This window comes from Ovis aries, chromosome X (assembly GCF_016772045.2).
Source record: "Ovis aries strain OAR_USU_Benz2616 breed Rambouillet chromosome X, ARS-UI_Ramb_v3.0, whole genome shotgun sequence".
NCBI lineage: Eukaryota > Metazoa > Chordata > Mammalia > Artiodactyla > Bovidae > Ovis > Ovis aries.
In genome coordinates, this window is record NC_056080.1 from 108389351 (window position 1) to 108408821 (window position 19471).

At 40.7% G+C, this 19471-nt stretch overlaps 1 protein-coding gene across 1 annotated transcript in view; it reads right to left on the reverse strand.

Moving 5' to 3' along the window:
• The window catches only part of TENM1 (teneurin transmembrane protein 1), a 900209-nt gene that overhangs the window by 71835 nt on the left and 808903 nt on the right, over positions 1-19471 (reverse strand). The window contains exon 26 of the mRNA XM_027963346.3: positions 2841-2995. Within this exon, the coding sequence (XP_027819147.1) occupies positions 2841-2995 (155 nt within the window). The remainder of the gene's footprint in view (positions 1-2840; positions 2996-19471) is intronic.

The following is a 19471-nucleotide window of genomic DNA, read 5'->3' on the forward strand; positions in this document are numbered from 1 at the left end:
TAAGGCCTTACTGTATAGCAAAGGGAACTCTACTCAAAACCCAGTAATGACCTCTAATGGGAAAAGAATTTTAAAGAGTGGACATATGTATAACTGATTCATTCTGCTGTACACCTGAAATTAGCACAACATTGTAAATCAACTATATTCCAATAAAAGTTAAAAAAAAGAATTTTCACGTTTAAGACTATCTTAAAAATACATTTTCTTGCTTAATGCTCTCATTGGCTCCGCATTGTCCACTGGATAAAACTGGAATGCGATCATGCTTATATGGTCATTTACCACATTATCCCCACTTACCCTCCAGCTTCATCTCTCACTACTCCTTCAAGCTTTTTGCATCATAGTGTCTCTTTGGTATTGGTATGTATGTTAACTGTGCCTGCTGAGCACTTACCATGCTTGTCTAAAGAACATACAGTCTATTGCGGGAAACTAGTTGGATACATAGCTTGGGAACAGAGAGCAGATTATACAGTAAATGTAGTGATGTTAAATTTCAGGAAGGGAATGAGACTACAGTGAGGATTAGGACTGTTAGGGAAGGGTCCCACGAAGAGGTAAGGTGTAAGGAGAGTGGGAAAGGGGACCAGCAGTGGAAATTCCAGACAGAGGGTCTGGGACCCTGAAAAGCAGGCCCCTAATAAAAATGGAAGGTTATACTGTGGACACTTAAGGAGAAATCAGTCTGGCCTCACTGTCTTGCGCCAGCCTAAGAAGAAAGATGCTAGTTACTCTTTAGGATGTTTGAAGGACACAACAGGAAGTGGTGGACAGCAGTGGAGATAGCAGCTAAATAATTTGGACATGAAGCCTGATTTCTTTTTTTGACCACCATGCAGCGTGCAAGATCTTAGTTTCCTGAGCAGGGATCAAACCCGTGTCCCCTGCATTGGAAACATGATGTCATAACCACTGGACTACCAGGGAAGTCCCATGAAGCCCAATTTCTCTCCTAGGCTGTCCTGTTGGTTTCTAGCATCTACCCCCTACTACCCAACTCAACTCTCCATCTCCCACATGCCCCCCCTCCCCCAAAAAAACCAACTGTTTTTCTCATGCTGAGGTTGTATAAGGAAAAGGGAAGTGGGGAGTTGGGGGCTCCTTTCAGGGAAATCAAGACTTGGGGTGAAATGCCATAGAGAATCTGTAAGTCTGTCTCCTGGTTACCAGGTTCCTGTTCAGTGGGCTACACTCTTCACTCCAGTCTGAAAGGGGTGAGGTAGCTTTTACAGTGGCAATTATGGCTTGTGAACCGTTATGTGGAAAAGAACCTTTCTCGTGGTGATGACAATCCTGTGCTTGCTCTATGTAGACAAAGAACTCTCTTTTCAGCATAACTTTGCCACACAGAAACAGATAGATTGTCTACAGCTGACTGATTGCAATACTAAGTGTTCTATTTCAAGTAAAAAATATCCCCCAAGTGAATCATATACATGCACCTTCTTTCTTTCATCCCCCTCCTCCATATAAACACATTCACACCCTTCCTCATGGCCATAAATACTGCTCCCTTTGCTTGCCTCCTGCAGGATTTTGCATCATGGAAAGTTAGACTGCTCCAGGATAGCCTGATCTACTTGTATCTCTCTTAAAGATAGTTCATTCCTTTTGTCACTTTTCCGGGCCTTCCGATTCTTATTTTACTTTTTCTAGTTGACTCTGACTATTTTCTGAGTTACTTGGGTGAGGCAGGGGTACCCTAACTATGGAGACTATGGCTGGTTGCCTACCAAACAGCAGTCCTTCATTCCTTGCTAACAGAATCCTGATTTGGGTTCTAGAATTAGGTAGCGATATGCTCAGGGAGGCTGCCCCAGCTCCAGAGGGTCTGAATCCATTTTGGAAACCTGTTTACCCTCTGCCAGTGATTTAATTCTGGTCAATGTGACGCAATGTGATCTGCTGGCATCTTTGCCTACTTCTGCTCATCTCATGATGTGAGTTAATGAAACCTTCTTGTTGAAATCACTTTGTCTGATCACTTAGAGTCAAAACCATCCTCTCCGATACACCAGTTCTAAAACTCTCAACTTCTATTTTAATCCATTTGAGAAGATAAGTAATCTACTTCATCAGAGTCATAGATTCATGGAAGTTAGTTTGAAAGTTCCTTTGATGACTGTCTAGTTTATTTCCCTCGTTTAACACAATAACCTCTTGCGTCTGCAAACTAAGACAGTCATTCACAAGGTGCAGGGACTGTGCTGGCTGCTCTGTAATCTCCACCTGTCTAATCCTGATTTTCTAGAATTCTTGTAAAATCAGAATTTTGGACTCAGATGGGAACTACACTGAATTTCCCTTTTATTCTCATTGGCAAAAAAGCTTTCCTAAATAAATGTAAAATAGATCTCAGAGGGAATGTTGCTTTTACTTTAAAAAGAAAAATAACGCCCTAGAAATAGCTATTTACATACACATGAATAAGAAGTCATGCTCATATATTCATTAAAAAAGATTTCTAAAGACTTTAGTAATCAGTGCTTTTCCAAATGGGAGTTACTGTATTATTCAAAAAGAATAAAAATTAGATATCTTGGAAAAAAATTCAACAAGTGAAATTGGTCTTACCCTCTAATTGATTCAAACTTGGACTTTAATTTTCATGCCAGCATTCCGTCTAGCATTACTCCCATCCTAGTTTTCCCTTTTCTCTCAACTGGAGTTTTTCAGAGGAGGAAGAAAGTCACTTACATCAAGAGAAACTTCTGCTATCTGGTGTTATAACGTATATGCCAGGCTTCCTTTCTACCTAATTTCTGTATGAGAAAATTGTTATCCATTTCCATGATGCCAAATGGTGATAGTGCTTGAAAACCAGTGGTGCCTACCTGAGTGATGTCCATTCCTGAGTCACAGCTCAGTGGCTGTGTGGAAGTCAGACCGTTTGAGCCAATGACGGTTGTGATCACAGCATTCTCATCAATTCTCCGAATCATGGTCCCATCCACAAAGTAAATGAATCCGTGCCTATCAACTGTGATGCCTGTTGGGGAAGAGCAAATGGGCATTAGTAGTCCAAAGGGCCACATATGCACCAAGATCAGTATGTTCAAAGAAGCAATCAAAATGAAAAGGCATTTTAAAGACATATGGGTTCAATTTTGCTCAGCACAGACAGGACAGTAATGGGAGAGGTTTGTGTGGACACACATTCACTTCTTTGTGTATCGAGAAGAAAGGACAAAGCGTAACACGTGGAGATCAAGCTAGGTCTCATCACTTCATTGTCCAGTTTTACATTGCCACTCACTCTCCTGATACTTGCTCTGCCCCACAAATAGAAAACAGAAATTCCTCTTTAAGACAGATGGGAAAAAACAGGGGAGGCAGTGTAGGTTACATTGCTTTCAGAGTGCAGATGCATAGGCCACTGCTTATTTTCATAGTTGCGTTAGAAATAACTGACTTGGAAAGCATTAAAATTATTTTCATCAATTCACAGTCAGTTAACGGAGTCTGTAATAATTCTGATATACTGGGCTGAGTTTTTTTTTTTTTTTCCTGTATTATCTGTTAAGAGGGGGCTGGAGAGCAAAATTATGGTGTCACACAAGGAATGGTTAAGCTTCTAGAAAACATAAAAGTCAATAAAATTCTCACAGTAGTTTTACACACTGTGTTAATTAAAGTCTGGTTTCTTGGAAACTATATAAAGGCAGTTAGAAGGCTTGGGTTCTAATACAGAATGCGCCACTTTTAACTGTTGTGTGACTTTAAGTCATTTGTCTTGGAAAATTTCAGCCTCCTATTTGGTAAAATATGGAAAAGATTATCTGCCTGTGAGATTGTGATTTATATAATAAGGAAATTTTGGTCTCTGTTTCCTTTCCTAGCACAGAGCTCCTAAAACTCTTAGAATTTCCCGTAGTGAGAGAGAGAAATGTGACCAGTCTCCGAGGACTCAGGTCTCTTTGCTTCCATAAACGACAGTTCTCCAGAAAGCGTTTCATAGTACTCATGGTTGCCACTGGGTTGCTCTTATCTGAGCATGTTACTGGAGACCTACTGGAGGGGCTATACTATGAGTCAAGGAAGAAAGCTCAGTGGAAGACTTTGAAGGCCACCTCCTGACCTAGGGGCTGGAGATTGAGTTCACATGCCAATGGTCAATAATTTAATCAGCTATGATTATGAAGCCTCCATAAAAAGCCAAATAGCTTAAAAATAGCTATGCAAAGAAGAGAAGCCAAAAGCAAAGGAGAAAAGGAAAGATATACCCATTTGAATGCAGAGTTCCAAAGAATAGCAAGGAGAGATAAGAAAGCCTTCCTCAGTGATCAGTGGAAAGAAATAGAGGAAAACAATAGAATGGGAAAGACTAGAGATCTCTTCAAGAAAATTAGAGATACCAAGGGAACTTTTCATGCAAAGGTGGGCTCAATAAAGGACAGAAATTGTATGGACCTAACAGAAGCAGAAGATATTAAGAAGAGGTGGCAAGAATACACAGAACTATACACAAAGATCTTCACAACCCAGATAATCAGGATGGTGTGATCACTCACCTAGAGCCCAACATCCTGGAGTCCAAAGTCAAATGGGCTTTAGGAGGCATGACTATGAACAAAGCTAGTGGAGGTGATAGAATTCCAGTTGAGCTATTTCAAATCCTGAAAGATGATGCTGTGAAAGTGCTGCACTCAATACGCCAGCAAATTTGGAAAACTCAGCAGTGGCCACAGGACTGGAAAAGGTCAGTTTTCATTCTAATCCCAAAGAAAAGCAACGCCAAAGAATGTTCAAACTACCGGACAATTGCACTCATCTCACACACTAGTAAGGTGATGCTCAAAATTCTCCAAGCCAGGCTTCAACAATATGTGAATCGTGAACTTCCAAATGTTCAAGCTGGTTTTAGAAAAGGCAGAGGAACCAGAGATCAAATTGCCAACATCTGCTGGATCATGGAAAAAGCAACAGAGTTTCAGAAAAACATCTATTTCTGCTTTATTGACTATGCCAAAGCCTTTGACTGTGTGGATCACAATAAACTGTGGAAAATTCTTCGAAAGATGAGAATACCAGACCACCTGACCTGCCTCTTGAGAAATCTGTATGCAGGTCAGGAAGCAACAGTTAGAACTGGACATGGAACAACAGACTGGTTCCAAATCAGGAAAGGAGTAGGTCAAGGCTGTATATTGTCACCCTGCTTATTTAACTTATACGCAGAGTACATCATGCGAAATGCCAGGCTGGATGAAGCACAAGCTGAAATCAAGATTGCCGGGAGAAATATCAATAACCTCAGATATGCAGATGACACCACCCTTATGGCAGAAAGCGAAGAAGAACTAAAGAGCCTTTTGATGAAAGTGAAAGAGGAGAGTGAAAAAGTTGGCTTAAAGCTCAACATTCAGAAAACAAAGGTCATGGCATCTGGTCCCATCACTTCATGGCAGAAAGATGGGGAAATAGTGGCAACAGTGGCTGACTTTATTTTTGGGGGCTCCAAAATCACTGCAGATGGTGGCTTCAGCCGTGAAATAAAAAGACGCTTACTCCTTGGAAGGAAAGTTATGGCCAACCTAGATAGCATATTAAAAAGCAGAGATATTACTTTGCCAACAAAGGTCTGCCTAGTCAAGGCTATGGTTTTCCAGTAGTCATGTATGGATGTGAGAGTTGGACTATAAAGAAAGCTGAGTGCTGAAGAATTGATGCTTTTGAACTGTGGTGTTGGAGAAGACTCTTAAAGTCCTTTGGACTGCAAGGAGATCCAACCAGTCCATCCTAAGGAAATCAGACAAACTGGCATGAGTTGGCTATTCTACACCTAGGCTGTTATAAATATCTAATAAAGTAATGCATTTAAAGAGAGTCAGACACTGATAAACAACATATTGTTCAACTCCTGTTTCCCTTGCTACTTTAAAAATAACCACATGATATTACTTTAAAACTAGTCTACAATTTAGTCTCTATCTTTTCCTATCTCTTCTTTATTTAGACCCTGTGAAACTCAGACTGTATGTTAAAGTTAGGAAGATCTGTGATAACAAGCATATCCCTTCAGTGCTCATGTGTGTGTATGCACACACACACACACACACACACACTCACAATAATTTTCCTGGCAAAGAGTGAACTCATCTAAAGACAGTTTATAAACCCAGCTTAATAAACTGCTTTTAGATGAGCTAATTCTTTGGCAGGAGGTTAATATTAAGGCTTGACTTTATGATGTACTTTGATTATTCCTGATGTTCCTCATGAAGTATTAATCTTTAAGATCTATAGAAGTTACAGATTCATTTTAACTTTCCCTGAATGCCTCTAAAGTCATCTATGTTTTGGTGAGTTCACCAAGGAAACCAGCACATCTAGACAAGGGGAATTCCATGTCAATAAGTCCCTTTATTATTTTTAGAGGTATAAAGACCTTGACAGACCATAGTTCCCTTATGGGCTTCCCTGGGGGCTCAGATGGTAAAGAATCTGCCTGCAATGCGGGAGACCCGGGTTCCATCCCTGGGTCAGGAAGATCCGCTGATCCCCTGGAGAAGGAAATGGCTACCCACTCCAGTATTCTTGCCTGGAGAATTCCATGGATAGAAGAGCCTGGTGGGCTACAGTCCATGGGGTCACAAAGAGTTGGACACAACTGAGTGACTCACATTTTCACTTTCAACAAAGACCTTTAAGGAGGTTTTTTTTTTTTTTTTAACAAAATTCTTTTAAGACTGGGGCAGGTCAAAGGATGATGGTACATGAACATTTCTTTCATCTCCAGAATATTTGGACTGAAGATGAACCAAGGAGTATCTTTGCTTTTTATTTTTGTGTTTTGTCAAAATCAATTTCTTTTTTTTTTTTAATTTAATTTTATTTTTTTTTATTTTTAGTTTTTTATTTTTTTAAATTTTAAAATCTTTAATTCTTACATGCATTCCCAAACATGAACCCCCCTCCCACCTCCCTCCCCATAACATCTTTCTGGGTCATCCCCATGCAGCTCAATTCCAGAAAAATAAATGACCCTATCAAAAAATGGGCCAAAGAACTAAATAGACATTTCTCCAAAATCAATTTCTTGAATGCTAGCTCTGGTGTGTGGCAGGACTATGATTTGGGATCACCTTCTATGGCTTCTGTATTCAATATCACTGAATGTGAACTTGGAAATTTGGCTGTCATAAAAGGATGGACTGAGAGATCAAGAATCAAGTCTGGAGAGAGAAAGGCTAAAAGTAGATATGCTTGAAGTCTATGAAATCACATCAAACACTGCAAGTTCTATAAGAATGAAAGGACAAAGAACCCATGTACATGGACAGTAAGACTCAGTGTTGCTCTGAGAGGTGATAAACTTGGAGAATCAAATCCCTGAAAATTGAAACAGATTCCCAAAAGGTATAGAAAAATAAATGTATTTCTACAGAAACTAGCAATACAGGAACATACATCTTTATGCTGACATCAGGGAGGACAATTCTGTTTCTTGACTACTACACTCTTCATCCCCATCAGAGGGTGGAGTTTGTTCTGCTCTGGGGAGGATAATCTTGGACTTACATTGTTTTCCCGCTTTTAATTTTTGTGAGCTTCTAAAATACCATGGACAGAGGAGCCTGGTGGGCTGCAGTCCATGGGGTTGCTAAGAGTCGGACACGACTGAGCACTTTCATTTTTCACTTCCATGCATTGGAGAAGGAAATGGCAACCCACTCCAGTGTTCTTGCCTGGAGAATCCCAGGGACGGGGGAGCCTGGTGGGCTGCCGTCTACGGGGTCGCACAGAGTCGGACACGACTGAAGCGACTTAGCAGCAGCAGCAGCAGCAGCAGCAAACACTGAACTGCTCTCTCTCTGTACATCTCAGCTGAACTCCACAGATGAGGCTTATTAAATACTCACTGTTGGCCTCCAGGGCTTATTTGGCTGACAGTTTGTAGGATATTCTCCTTTCATATATTTGTGTAGCAATTTCTTTTATCACTGTCCAAATTCCAAAATACTCCTTTTTTGGAGGTTCTTTAATTAAATTTAATTGGGTTATACTGACATTTGGATGAAAAAGAAATAGTAGAAAGGGTTTTGAGGGACTGTGTGATAGTTTTTTTTTTATGCATCTAGGCATATTTTATACATGCCTATTTTCATTTCCTCTCATTTTCCTACACCAACCAACCCCCACACACAAATTCCCCAAACAATTAGTTTTACAAACTCTTCACTGCCGAAGTTTAAGGGGTTTTTAATTTTCACTGAGGTTAAAAACCAAATGAAATCACAGGCAAGAAAAAAGAGAATTATTTCTGCCATTACTTGGCGGGAGGGTGGCGGGGAGGGGTCATCTCACATAATGAGTATTCTTATAGCCCAGGGATGCTGAAGATGTAGTATGATCTACTACTGTTTGTTAGACTGAGTGGGAGGCGGTGGCTCATGCCCAGTATATCTTAAGTTTTATTCTTTGGAGATGGGGATGTGAGTGATTTCAGATCACATAAAGCCATCTGGGGCCAGCAAGATCTTGCAGATTCAATATGACTTTCAGATTTTGATATAGTTATACCCAGCTTTCCAAAATTTGTTACCCAATGTTGTGGGCATAATTTGTTCCAAGGGTCATGTCCCTTGCTGTGCTTACGACAGGGTTTTCATTAGCACTTAAAACACAATGGAAGGCACAGTCTTTGAATGAGAACGGATTTAAATGGGCACTGAGCAAATCGCTTCCAGGTTTTAAAATGTTAACCAGCATTCATTTTTAGAGCAAGCAAAAATGTAGAGATCTGTGCTATTACCACAAGGTTAGGCAGTGATGCGCGGTGGGTGGGGGTGGAGGTGGGAAGAACAACTCAAGACAGCTGAGTCCCCACCCCACCCCATCCCCGCCAAGGAAAGCACTGCACTCAGGCGCCCAGACAGCATGTTTAGCTTGGAGCACATTTTTACATTTGTAAGAAAATAAATAAATCCTTGTAAATTAGTGCATATAATGAAAGCAGTGACAGACCATAACCTGGAAGTGTGAATGGGGCTGTCTCCATTCATCAGCATTAAGTCCTAACCAGCTCTTTCTATGGAGGAAACTGCTCATAAATAAAGTGCATCTTGTAAAAAAAAATTATTCACAGTGTCTTATGCAAAGTAGGGACATTATATCTGAACTGCAGACTCTTTTCTCTGTGAAGCATAGCTCTATATGAAACAGCTGCAAATTAACGGGCGAAAGTATTTGACTTCTTCTCTTGTCTTATTATCCTCCAATGAATAAATACTATAATTCTTAAGAAGGCAATTGCCTAAAGCTGGGGCAGCCTGGATAGTTACTAATAAATTTATCACCTGTTGGGGAAGAGGCTGCTGCTGATCGATACTGAAGCAGTAGGGGCAGCCTGATGTGGTATCACTAGGAGTCCAGATGTGGAGGTTAATAATAGCCTGGAAATAGTAGCTAAAATCCCAAATAAGATGACAGCAAAGATCAGAGTTTTTGGCTGTGCAGAATGCCAATTTCAAATGTTGGCAGAAGGCATCTCTGTATTTAATTTATAAAAATTACAGCTGTTGAGGCCACCTACATTTTTATTATTTCTGTATCAAAAATGAACCTTCTTGTGGGATATAAGCTTTGGAAAGTAGTCATAAAATTCTCTCCATCTATAGCCCTAGCAACCAGAAAACTGAAATACTGCTTTCTTTCCCCTGCCACAATCTGCTCTTTAATTTTATGAGACAGAGGTAAATGATCAAAATAAACTTTCAGCAAATGTCTTAAGTGCAAATATGGCATCAGCTAAATCTCCAATACTGAGGGGACCGAACTGTGTAGCTGACATTAACCAGTAGGTTGTAAAGTGCCCTTTAAATCAAAGAGATTAAAATATTTTGCTTTGTTTATGTGCATTTCAATTCTCTGAAAATTGGCATCATATGTGTGGTCTATAAGGCAATTCTCACCTAAGCAGAAAAGTCCATTTCCCAATTGATCTAACAACTGTCCACTTATAATTACCTATGGGGATCAGAAAGGGCCATGTTACTTCTGCACAATAAGTCTATTAAGTTATCTTGCTAGGTAGACACTAAATGGAGCTTCTAGAACTTGGAGAGATTACATATATCTGGATGTTACTAGGGTTGGAAGGAAGCAGAGCTTAATGAGCAGCTGAGATGATTTCACTGTGTGGTTAACAATGAGAATGGGAGTTCCTCAAGAAGAGATTCTAATAAACTTACATGACTAGAGAACAGTGTGAGGTATTTAATCACATGACTATTTAATAAAAAAAAAAGTTACAGTATATTCTAAACAGTAAAGGTCAATTTCCAAGGAATTTAAATGCAAATTAAAAATGATAAGCATTCAGACTGATACGTCCTTTCTGTCAAGACTCAGAAGGCACTCAGAGACATCATAAGATAGATGGGCCAGTTGACCAAGAATTGTGATTGAGGGAAAGACAGGTAAGGTCATTTGTCTTCTCTTTGGGCCTTCTGATCCTCTCAAAGCTTGAGCATTCAGGGCAAGACAGAGTGAATGAAGAGCTCTCCCACCTCCACCACCACTATTTTCCTAAAAGTTTACTGAGAAAGCTGTTTTTCTCCTCACTTATTAATTTATTCAGGATTTATTTTGCACCTATTACATGTCAGGGCTTCCCTGATAGCTCAGTTGGTAAAGAAACCACCTGCAATGCAGGAGACCCTGGTTTGATTCCTGGGTCAGGAAGATCCACTGGAGAAGGGATAGGCTACCCACTCCAGTATTCTTGGGCTTCCCTGGTGGCTCAGCTGGTAAAGAATTTGCCTGCAATGTGTGAGACCTGGGATCGGTCCCTGGGTTAGGAAGATCCCCTGGAGAAGGGAAAGGCTACCCACTCCAGTATTCTGGCCTGGAGAATTCCATGGACTGTATAGTCCATGGAGTCACAAAGAGTCAGACACGACTACTGAGCAACTTTCACTTACTTAATACATGTCAGGAAATAGATGTTCAGAGGTCAAATGACTAATCCACGTTGCCTACCTAGAAAATGCTCGATTTAGTTCTTGTTTGTCTGACTTCAATGTCCATTCTTTTCATCACTATCCCAAGAAGCCTAAATGGGGCTATCAATCACTTTACCACAGGGGCGGTGTACAGACTTGTTTCAGAGGATCAAAGAACTCCATGAAATTATCTGCAAAATGTTTTATGTATGAGTATCATCATAAGAAGATGGTCCATTGCTTTTGTTAGATTGTCAGAGTGAACCATGACCCTTCTTTCAAATGGTAAGAATTCTGTTATTTCTATAGATCTCTTGGAGCTCTTTAGGATTATTCTTCAGAGATATTCTGTGGCTTCATTCCTATAGAGCTGGTGAGTTTCATGAAATGAGAGTTTCCGTGTGATGGGGACTTTGGTAACTTGACTATTATTTATGATCTACTAAATAAAAAGGAGACCTCAAAAACAAGGGTCACAAACTTATATATCATCAGGGAACAGGTGGGTGACATAAGTTGATAAGTTAGGTCAGGTGTTAGATTATACAGGTTCTAGGGAAACAAAGGTTAACTAAAGACAGCATGTCCTACCTAAACACACTCAATATTTATTTATTTTTAAATAAAGACACAGTGTGGGCCAAATGACTTTGAACTGGATTTATTCCCTGAGTTGCCAATTTATGCTGCTTGCTAGAGGACAATCAGGAGGAATATATCGTCAGTGAAGAGGCTGTGAGCAGACAAGATCCATGAGCCTAGAATAAATCTAATAACCAGTACAGCACAGCCATGAAAAGTTAGGTACTGATACAGATTTCCCATTTACCCCCTCTACCCCTCCCCCCAACAACCTCTCCCACTATAAAGGTTCTGCACCAGACTGGTAAGTCTGTTACAATTAATGAACCCACATTGACAAATCATTATCACCTAAAAACCACAGTTTACATTAGGGCTCACTCTCACTGTTGGACATAGTCTGAGTTTAGACAAAAGTATAATAGCATGTTTCCACTATTAGAGTATCAGACAGATTGGTTTCAGGGTATGAGGATTCTGCTTAATTTTTCTGTGAACCTGAAACTGCTCTAAAAAAGTGAATTCTATTTTAAAAAAGTAATGTCTTGGTTTATAAGTGCTGAGAAAACAAAGATAATCAAATCTAGCTACAACTGTCATCACGGAAAAATGATGAGTGGATGGCTAGTGATATAATACTTGCTAAGAATGAATCTTCTCTTGTTCCCACCAAGATCAAAGCTCAGAATTTGTGACAAGTTCATCAAATTTAGTCAAATCAAACCAGAAAATTGTCCAAGCTGAATTTGACTTTCTCTTGCTCTGCCACCCTAGTCTTCTACATCCTTCCTTCAGAAAACTCCCTCTTTAGTATGACAGAGACAGCGCTACGTATTTGGGTCCTCCTAATTATTTTTCTGAGAATGGAACTAGATTATGTTTCCCAGGCTCCTCTACAGTTAGGTGTAGGAAGAAAGAATATATGCTATTTCTAAACCTGGCCCCCTGTGGTTTTTAGGTGATAAAATCTTCTGCTGAGCTCCTCTATAGAGCACCCCTCCTCCTAGGCTGGTTGGCTGGATACAGAGTGCCCAGTGGAGGACTCCGAGCCTAAGGGATTGATGAGCTTCTGGATGGGAGGAGCCTGGTTCCAGAGTCACTGCTAGGAGCGGGGATTTCTCCAGTCCCACAGGAAACGTTTATTGGACTGTGATGTGAGCAAGAAACAAACCACTATGTTGTTAAGCTATTGAGATTTTTTGTGTGTGGAATCTATAGTTTGCTTGGCCTCACTATTACATTCACCAACCACCAGCTCAAACCCTGTTCATCTTACAAGGTTTTTGTGAGATGTTTCTCTTCCAGGAAGCCTTCTCTGCAAACTCCACTTCTTTCTGGTCTCTGTTTTCTAACCTATGGAAGCTTTTTTTTTTTTTTTAATGTGAATTCTTCAATCACACTCTGTGTAGGCAATAAGCTCCTTGAGGGCAAGAACTAGATTTTATGCTTTAGTTTTATATCTCAACAAATCCAGTAAGTAGACCTGGGCACAAATGTTCAATAAATCTTGGTGAATTATAGACTTAATTGTCCACATTGATAATGAAACACATCTATTTTGAACCAAATAAAACATGCCAGGACATCAATAAGGAGCATGGATCAAATCCATGGCAGATGTGGGACTTCTCTGGTGGTCTAGTGGCTAAGACTCCACATTCCCAATGCAGTGGGCCCAGGTTCGATCCCTGGTCAGGGAACTAGATCCCACATGCTACAACTCAGAGTTTGCATGCTGCAACTAAGACCCGGCACAGCCAAATAAATAAATCTATATATATTTAATTAATTTATTTATTTTAATTGGAAGCTAATTACTTTACAATATTGTGGTGGTTTTTGCCATACATTGACATGAGTCAGCCATGGGTGTACATGCGTCTCCCCTGTCCTAACCCCCCTGCCACCTCCCTCCCTGTCTCATCCCTGTGGGTTGTCCCAGTGCACTGGTTTTGAGTGCCCTGCTTTATACATCGAACTTGGACTGGTGATCTATTTCATATATGGTAATATACATGTTTCAATGCTATTCTCTCAAGTCATCTCACCCTCGCCTTCTCCCACAGCGTCCAAAAGTCTGTTCTTTACATCTGTGTCTTTTTGCTGTCTTGCATATAGGATCATCACTACCATCTTTCTAAATTCCATATATATGCATTAATATACTGTATTGGTGTTTTTCTTCTTATGTATAATAGGCTCCAGTTTCATTCACCTCATTAGAACTGACTCAAATGTATTTTTTTTAGAGCTGAGTAATATTCCATTGTGTATATATACCACAATTTTCTTATCCATTCATCCGCCAATGGACATCTAGACTGCTTCCATGTCCTAGATATTGTAAACAGTGCTGCAATAAACACTGGGGTATACATGTCTCTTTCAATTCTGGTTTCCTTGGTGTGTATGCCCAGCAGGGGGATTGCTGGGTCATATGGCAGTTCTATTTCCAGATTTTTAAGGACTCTCCACCCTGTTCTCCATAGTGGCTGTACTAGTTTGCATTTCCACCAACAATGTAAGAGGGTTTCCTTTCCTTCACACCGTCTCCAGCATCAAATAAATAAATATTTCAAAAAACTAACTGAAAATGAATTTGGTCCATGCAGACAGCTACACTGAATAGCTCAGGTTCCCTGCAAAGCTACTCTACTGTATCAACACAACTTTGGGTTATGATCTTATGATCTCTGCCAACCTTGCTCTAATTAATCTTAGGAGTTCTAAGAAAACAGCAGTGTCTCAAGATTTCACCTTAATTTGCTTCACTCTGGACCACATAAGGGAAAGCAGAGAGAACACTGGCTACAGGGTCACATCAGGGGATCTGGGCTTCAGGCTGACCTGTGACAGATTAGTTGTAGGACTTGTCTTGACTTCCCAACCCCCAGCCTACCCACTACCCATTCACATTGTTAAATGGTGTGAAGCTCACAAAAGCCAAGGAAATGAGAGCCCTTTGAAGAGGCTTCCATGCTGGCTCAGCTGGTAAAGAATCTGCCTGCAAGGCAGGAGACCTGGGTTCGAGCCCTGGGTTGGGAAGATCCCCTGGAGAAGGGAATGGCTACCCATTCTAGCACTCTTGTCTGGATAATCCCCTGGACAGAGGAGCCTAGTGGGCGACAGTCCATGGGGTCACAAAGAGTTGAATATGACTGAGCAACTAAAATATGAAAATATGAAATATGGTTGTGCTAAGTGGTATCCTAATTGCTCAGTTGGTGCTCTAATTCTTTCTGAAAGTGACTTTTATCAGCCTTAGAACCATAAACAAAGATTTCCACATGGTTCTGCTTCAACATTTTAGGCTCTTCTAGGTCAGACAGACATAGAAGCTGTAAGTCCACAAAGCATTCTATAAAGCTTGCTGGGGCAGAAGGCCTTATGTTAGATTCACCACAGACAGAAGGCAGTGGTTGAAAATAATTTTGTTAGCTGAGGGGAAATATGGCAGTACTGAACTATCGGTGTTAAAGCCTTCAAGCTTTTACAAGATGACTAAAGCTTTCATCCAGAGGATCAAATAAATGAAGGCCCAAGCTCTGCAACTGGCTCAGCAAGACCCTGTGCTGCGGGTGGTGCTGGTGTCTCAACATTTCACAGTGACGTCAGACACTAAGGATGGTGTGAGTTATTTTTTCCTTGCTTTATAGGTGTGTGTGTCTGTGTGTGTGAGAGACTGGTTAAGTACATGGTTCTAGTTCAAGTTGAAATGAGTGCCTCATGTTTTATTTTTGTGCTAGACTTCTTGCTCAAAAATGCCTGCAAGTTGAGATTTCGGGGGAATCAGTACATATGGGATAAATGAGGTTGATGGGACATGAGCTGAATGTTTTATATCTCCTGCTTAAAAAATTCTTCAAATATCAAGCAAGTATATCTGGGACACTTCTTAGATACAATTTGAGGAAATGCCTCGGTCATCCTAAGGAAACAAACCACCGCACAAGAACTTTATGTGAACAATTAGCCCGAGGAGGAAAGTTCACTTATTGCCCATGGACCAGCAAAAAACTAATTGCAGTTGTTGCACTCTGGGGGAAAATGAGTCTCTTTCAAGATATGTAAACGACCAAGAGGTTCTGATAAAAAAAAGCAAAGTAAGTAGAATACCTTGGCCTGAATACTCAATTAAAGGAGGATATGAGGAATTAAGTCTGACAGTGCTTACTGTTCACAAACGTGGACTAACTCAAGAAGAATGAACATTTCTGTAGGATAATTATTTGCATGGAATACCTATTCAAAGACAACATGGAAGGCCCATTTAAAATTCTTCCAACAGCCATATATCTTGACTAATGAAGCTAATGCTAGGAGAGGAGTTCACGAAGTCAGAAGTGGTAGACAATCATTCATCAAAGGTAAAGCAGGATGATGAACACTCTGTGAATACAATTTTCAAACCTTTGAAATGAAGTTTAAAGAGGTACTCAGGAGGACCATCTAGTTAGACTCCACCAAAAATACATGATTAGAACATCAACAAACACAAATATGATAGGTGAGTAAAAGAACAAAATGAAGCAAAGCAGTAGTCTGATGAGACAACTTTTGGACTTGTTTCTTTTCCATGCTCTGGCCTACAAGTTTGACAATCTGTGTGCAGAAGAAGGTTACATCGAAAGGAATTGAAAAATTCGGGATTTGTTGTTCAAAGGGGGCTGGTGACATCTCTGGCCTTATCTTGATTGAGACTGGGGTTTCCAAGGCCATTTCCACACCTTTTTTCCTCCAAGTTCAATCACCCAGCCATGTTCAGGAGAGCTGTGAGAGGAGGAAGAATGAGTCTGGGGGTAGAAACTAGGAGCTCCTGTTGTGAGACTGCCTCTGACTTTCAAACATTTACATAATCTCCCAGTCTTTGGGGTTTTGTTTTTGTCTAATGGTGAGGAGAAAAGCCGAGCTGCACATGTCAGTGGATTACTGTAAAGACCAAATAAAATAACATCAGAATAGAATAGTCTGTGAAATCTTTTTGAAAGGTTACCACAAGTGCTGTTAATTCTTCGGTTTTGGTTAACCGTGAGTTTTCTGGCATCTTGCTTCGGTTTATCTGTTGCATGATGACCTCCTTCAGCACTTAGATGGCAGGAACCCTCTGTGTAGTTCTCTCAGCGTCTCCTCCACGCTGGTGGTGACTATCAGGCTGTACAGGGTCCTGTGCTATTTTTCCAGTCAGACTGGTCTATTCTGAAATACATCTTTCACTTTCCCATCACCACATATTTGCGTGCACTATTCCTGTGCCTGGAAATACCCTTTCCTTCTGCTAATATCCAGATCCTGTGTGTGTATGTGTGCCTCAGTCCTGTCTGACTCTTTGTGACCCTATGGACTGTAGCCCACCAGGCTGTTCTGTCCATGGGATTTCCCAGGCAAGAATCCTGGAGTGGATTGCTACTTTCTACTTCAGGGGATCTTCCCAACCCAGGGTTTGAACCTGCATCTCTTTGCATCTCCTGCATTGGCAGGAAGGTTCTTTACCACCTGAGCCACTGGGAAAGCTAGTGGCTTCCCTACTCATCTTTTAAAGACACAGTGCCAAGTCTAGCCTCAATAATTACAATATGTAAGACTTGCAAATACCTTGATGGAGATACTTCCTTGTCAGTGATGTCAATTTCATTGATCTTGTCTGATGGTGGAAATCTGAGCCTCTCAGAAGAGATGTTATTCCACCGATACAACTGAGTACGAATGAGGATTACAACAGGTATATGCCATTAGGTTGCAAATCTCAAATTTGGCCTGTAACTAAGAACGTGAAGCTTTTTCACTACACTTAAGAATGCATTTTACATGCTGAGATAGGGCCATTTTAACAAATCCATTTCAAGATCACCCCAACCTTTGTAGGAAGAGGTGAGTCATTCATTTCCCACTTACGATGCCTCTTTGTTCTCCACAGCCCTACCCTTCCTTACTTCTTTGCCTTGTGCATTGATGTCATTCATTTTTAAATTTACCTAACCTATCAGGAAGATAGGTTAGAATCTGTTCCCAGCTTTTCTTTACCCATGTGTCCTGTCCTTTTTCAGATTCCTTTTCTTTCTTACACATCTTTCCCCTTCTGCTCATTTTCCTCTCCCCTTTTCGCCAAATCCCACCCAGCTCTCCATTCTCTGAGCCACTCCAGTGCTTACAGTTTGCATCACACAACCTAAAGTTGATTACTGTCTCCTTGAGTGATTCCTCTCTTGTCTCCCCAACCAGATCATATTTCACTCACAGGCAGGGATCAAGCCTTTTTACTCCACTTATAATTTTCAAATTTCCCAATGCAGACCAGATTGTCTGCTGTTGAAAAGCTTAACAAAACAGTGAAGGTCAGTGAACATGGTTCTTTTCCTGATAAGATATACCAGGAGTATGACAGGGGTCTGACAGAGTACGTAAAACCAGTGGGAGTGTATAGAGGGTTACTGACACTAGTGTCTCATTGACACTAGTTAGGTGGTGCTAGCAGTAAAGAATATGCCTGCCAATGCAGGAGATGCAAGAGAGGCCGACTCAGTCCCTAGGTTGGGAATTATTCCCTGGAGTATGAAATGGCAACCCACTGCCTGGAAAATTCCATGGGCAGAGGAGCCTGGCGGGCTGCAGTCCATGGAGTTGCACAGAGTCAGACATGACTAAGTAACTGAGCGTGCAAACACACACACACACACACACACACACACACACACACACACAAATGTGTTGAAAATATTAAGATGATGGCACCTCTGGACACCTGCTTGATGGCCAGGTCTTTGTTGTAACAAGAGATGGTTGCCACACTTGATGAAAGCATTTAGCATAGTTCCTGTGTGTTTATAGAATAATAAATGATGGACAGGGAGGCCTGGCGTGCTGCGATTCATGGGGTGGCAAAGAATCGGACACGACTGAGCGAATGAACTGAACTGAACTGAACTGAACTGAAGGTCTATATTAAAAAAGAACAATTTGAGCAATTAGGAAAAAAAACAAATTCATAACAGTCAGTGAGTCTAATAAAGAAGGTAAAATAAAAGGAAACAGAGGCATTTACAAATACTTCCAGACAACATTTCGCAACTGCAAAGGTTCCTTAATTCCACTGTTCAAACTATAGCTAGCATTTCCTAGAACTAAGAATATATCACTTTTGGGCCAATTCAGAAGGCAGTGGTTTTGGTAATGTGTTAATTGAATAATTAAAAAAATTCAAATAAATTATTTGAATAAAGTCCTACTGTTAAAACTAGACCAGATATGTTTGGGAAATAAAATAGTGCCCAGTATTAGTAAACAACAACAACAATCTAACAAGCAAAAAACAAAAGTGAACCACCCCAGCCCCGACAACATAAAGATTTTGAGGGTGCTAGATGTTGATCTCTGGTATCTCAAAAATTTAAGCCTAACAGGCTAAAATAAGATTTAGGAGCAGCTGTTATTCAGATCTCTCTCCCCAGAAATGCTGCCAGTTTTCCCACTCTGGGAAAGGTGGGAGGCACTTTTGAGGTCCTAAGGTAGGGCTGGGATAGTTGCCTGCCTACAGTTCTGGTTTTACTTTGTTCAAGAGTACATAGAAAAGATTATAGAAACCAAAGTAGGCAGTCTTGGTAGAAGATATTCTGATGGCTCTATGACTTGGGGTGGGGGGAGAAGTAGCGGGAGCAGATCTATCAATCCATTACCATGGCTTTAATTCCCTTAGGTTGGAGATGCCTTCCAGAATGAGGAATGATTCCTGCCCACTAAGGGAAATTACTGCTGTGATCAGCTTTCTTTCCTGAGTAAACACTGGTAAAATGGGGCACCCACTCGCCTTCCTTTCCCCCAAAACCTATTACACAGTCTAACAAGCCTTTTGAAAAACCAAATGGAATAGCCAGCAAATGAAATTGGAAGAAAAATAGAGCAAATAACACTGGGGCTTTCTGGCTAGGCTTTGATATTTGGGG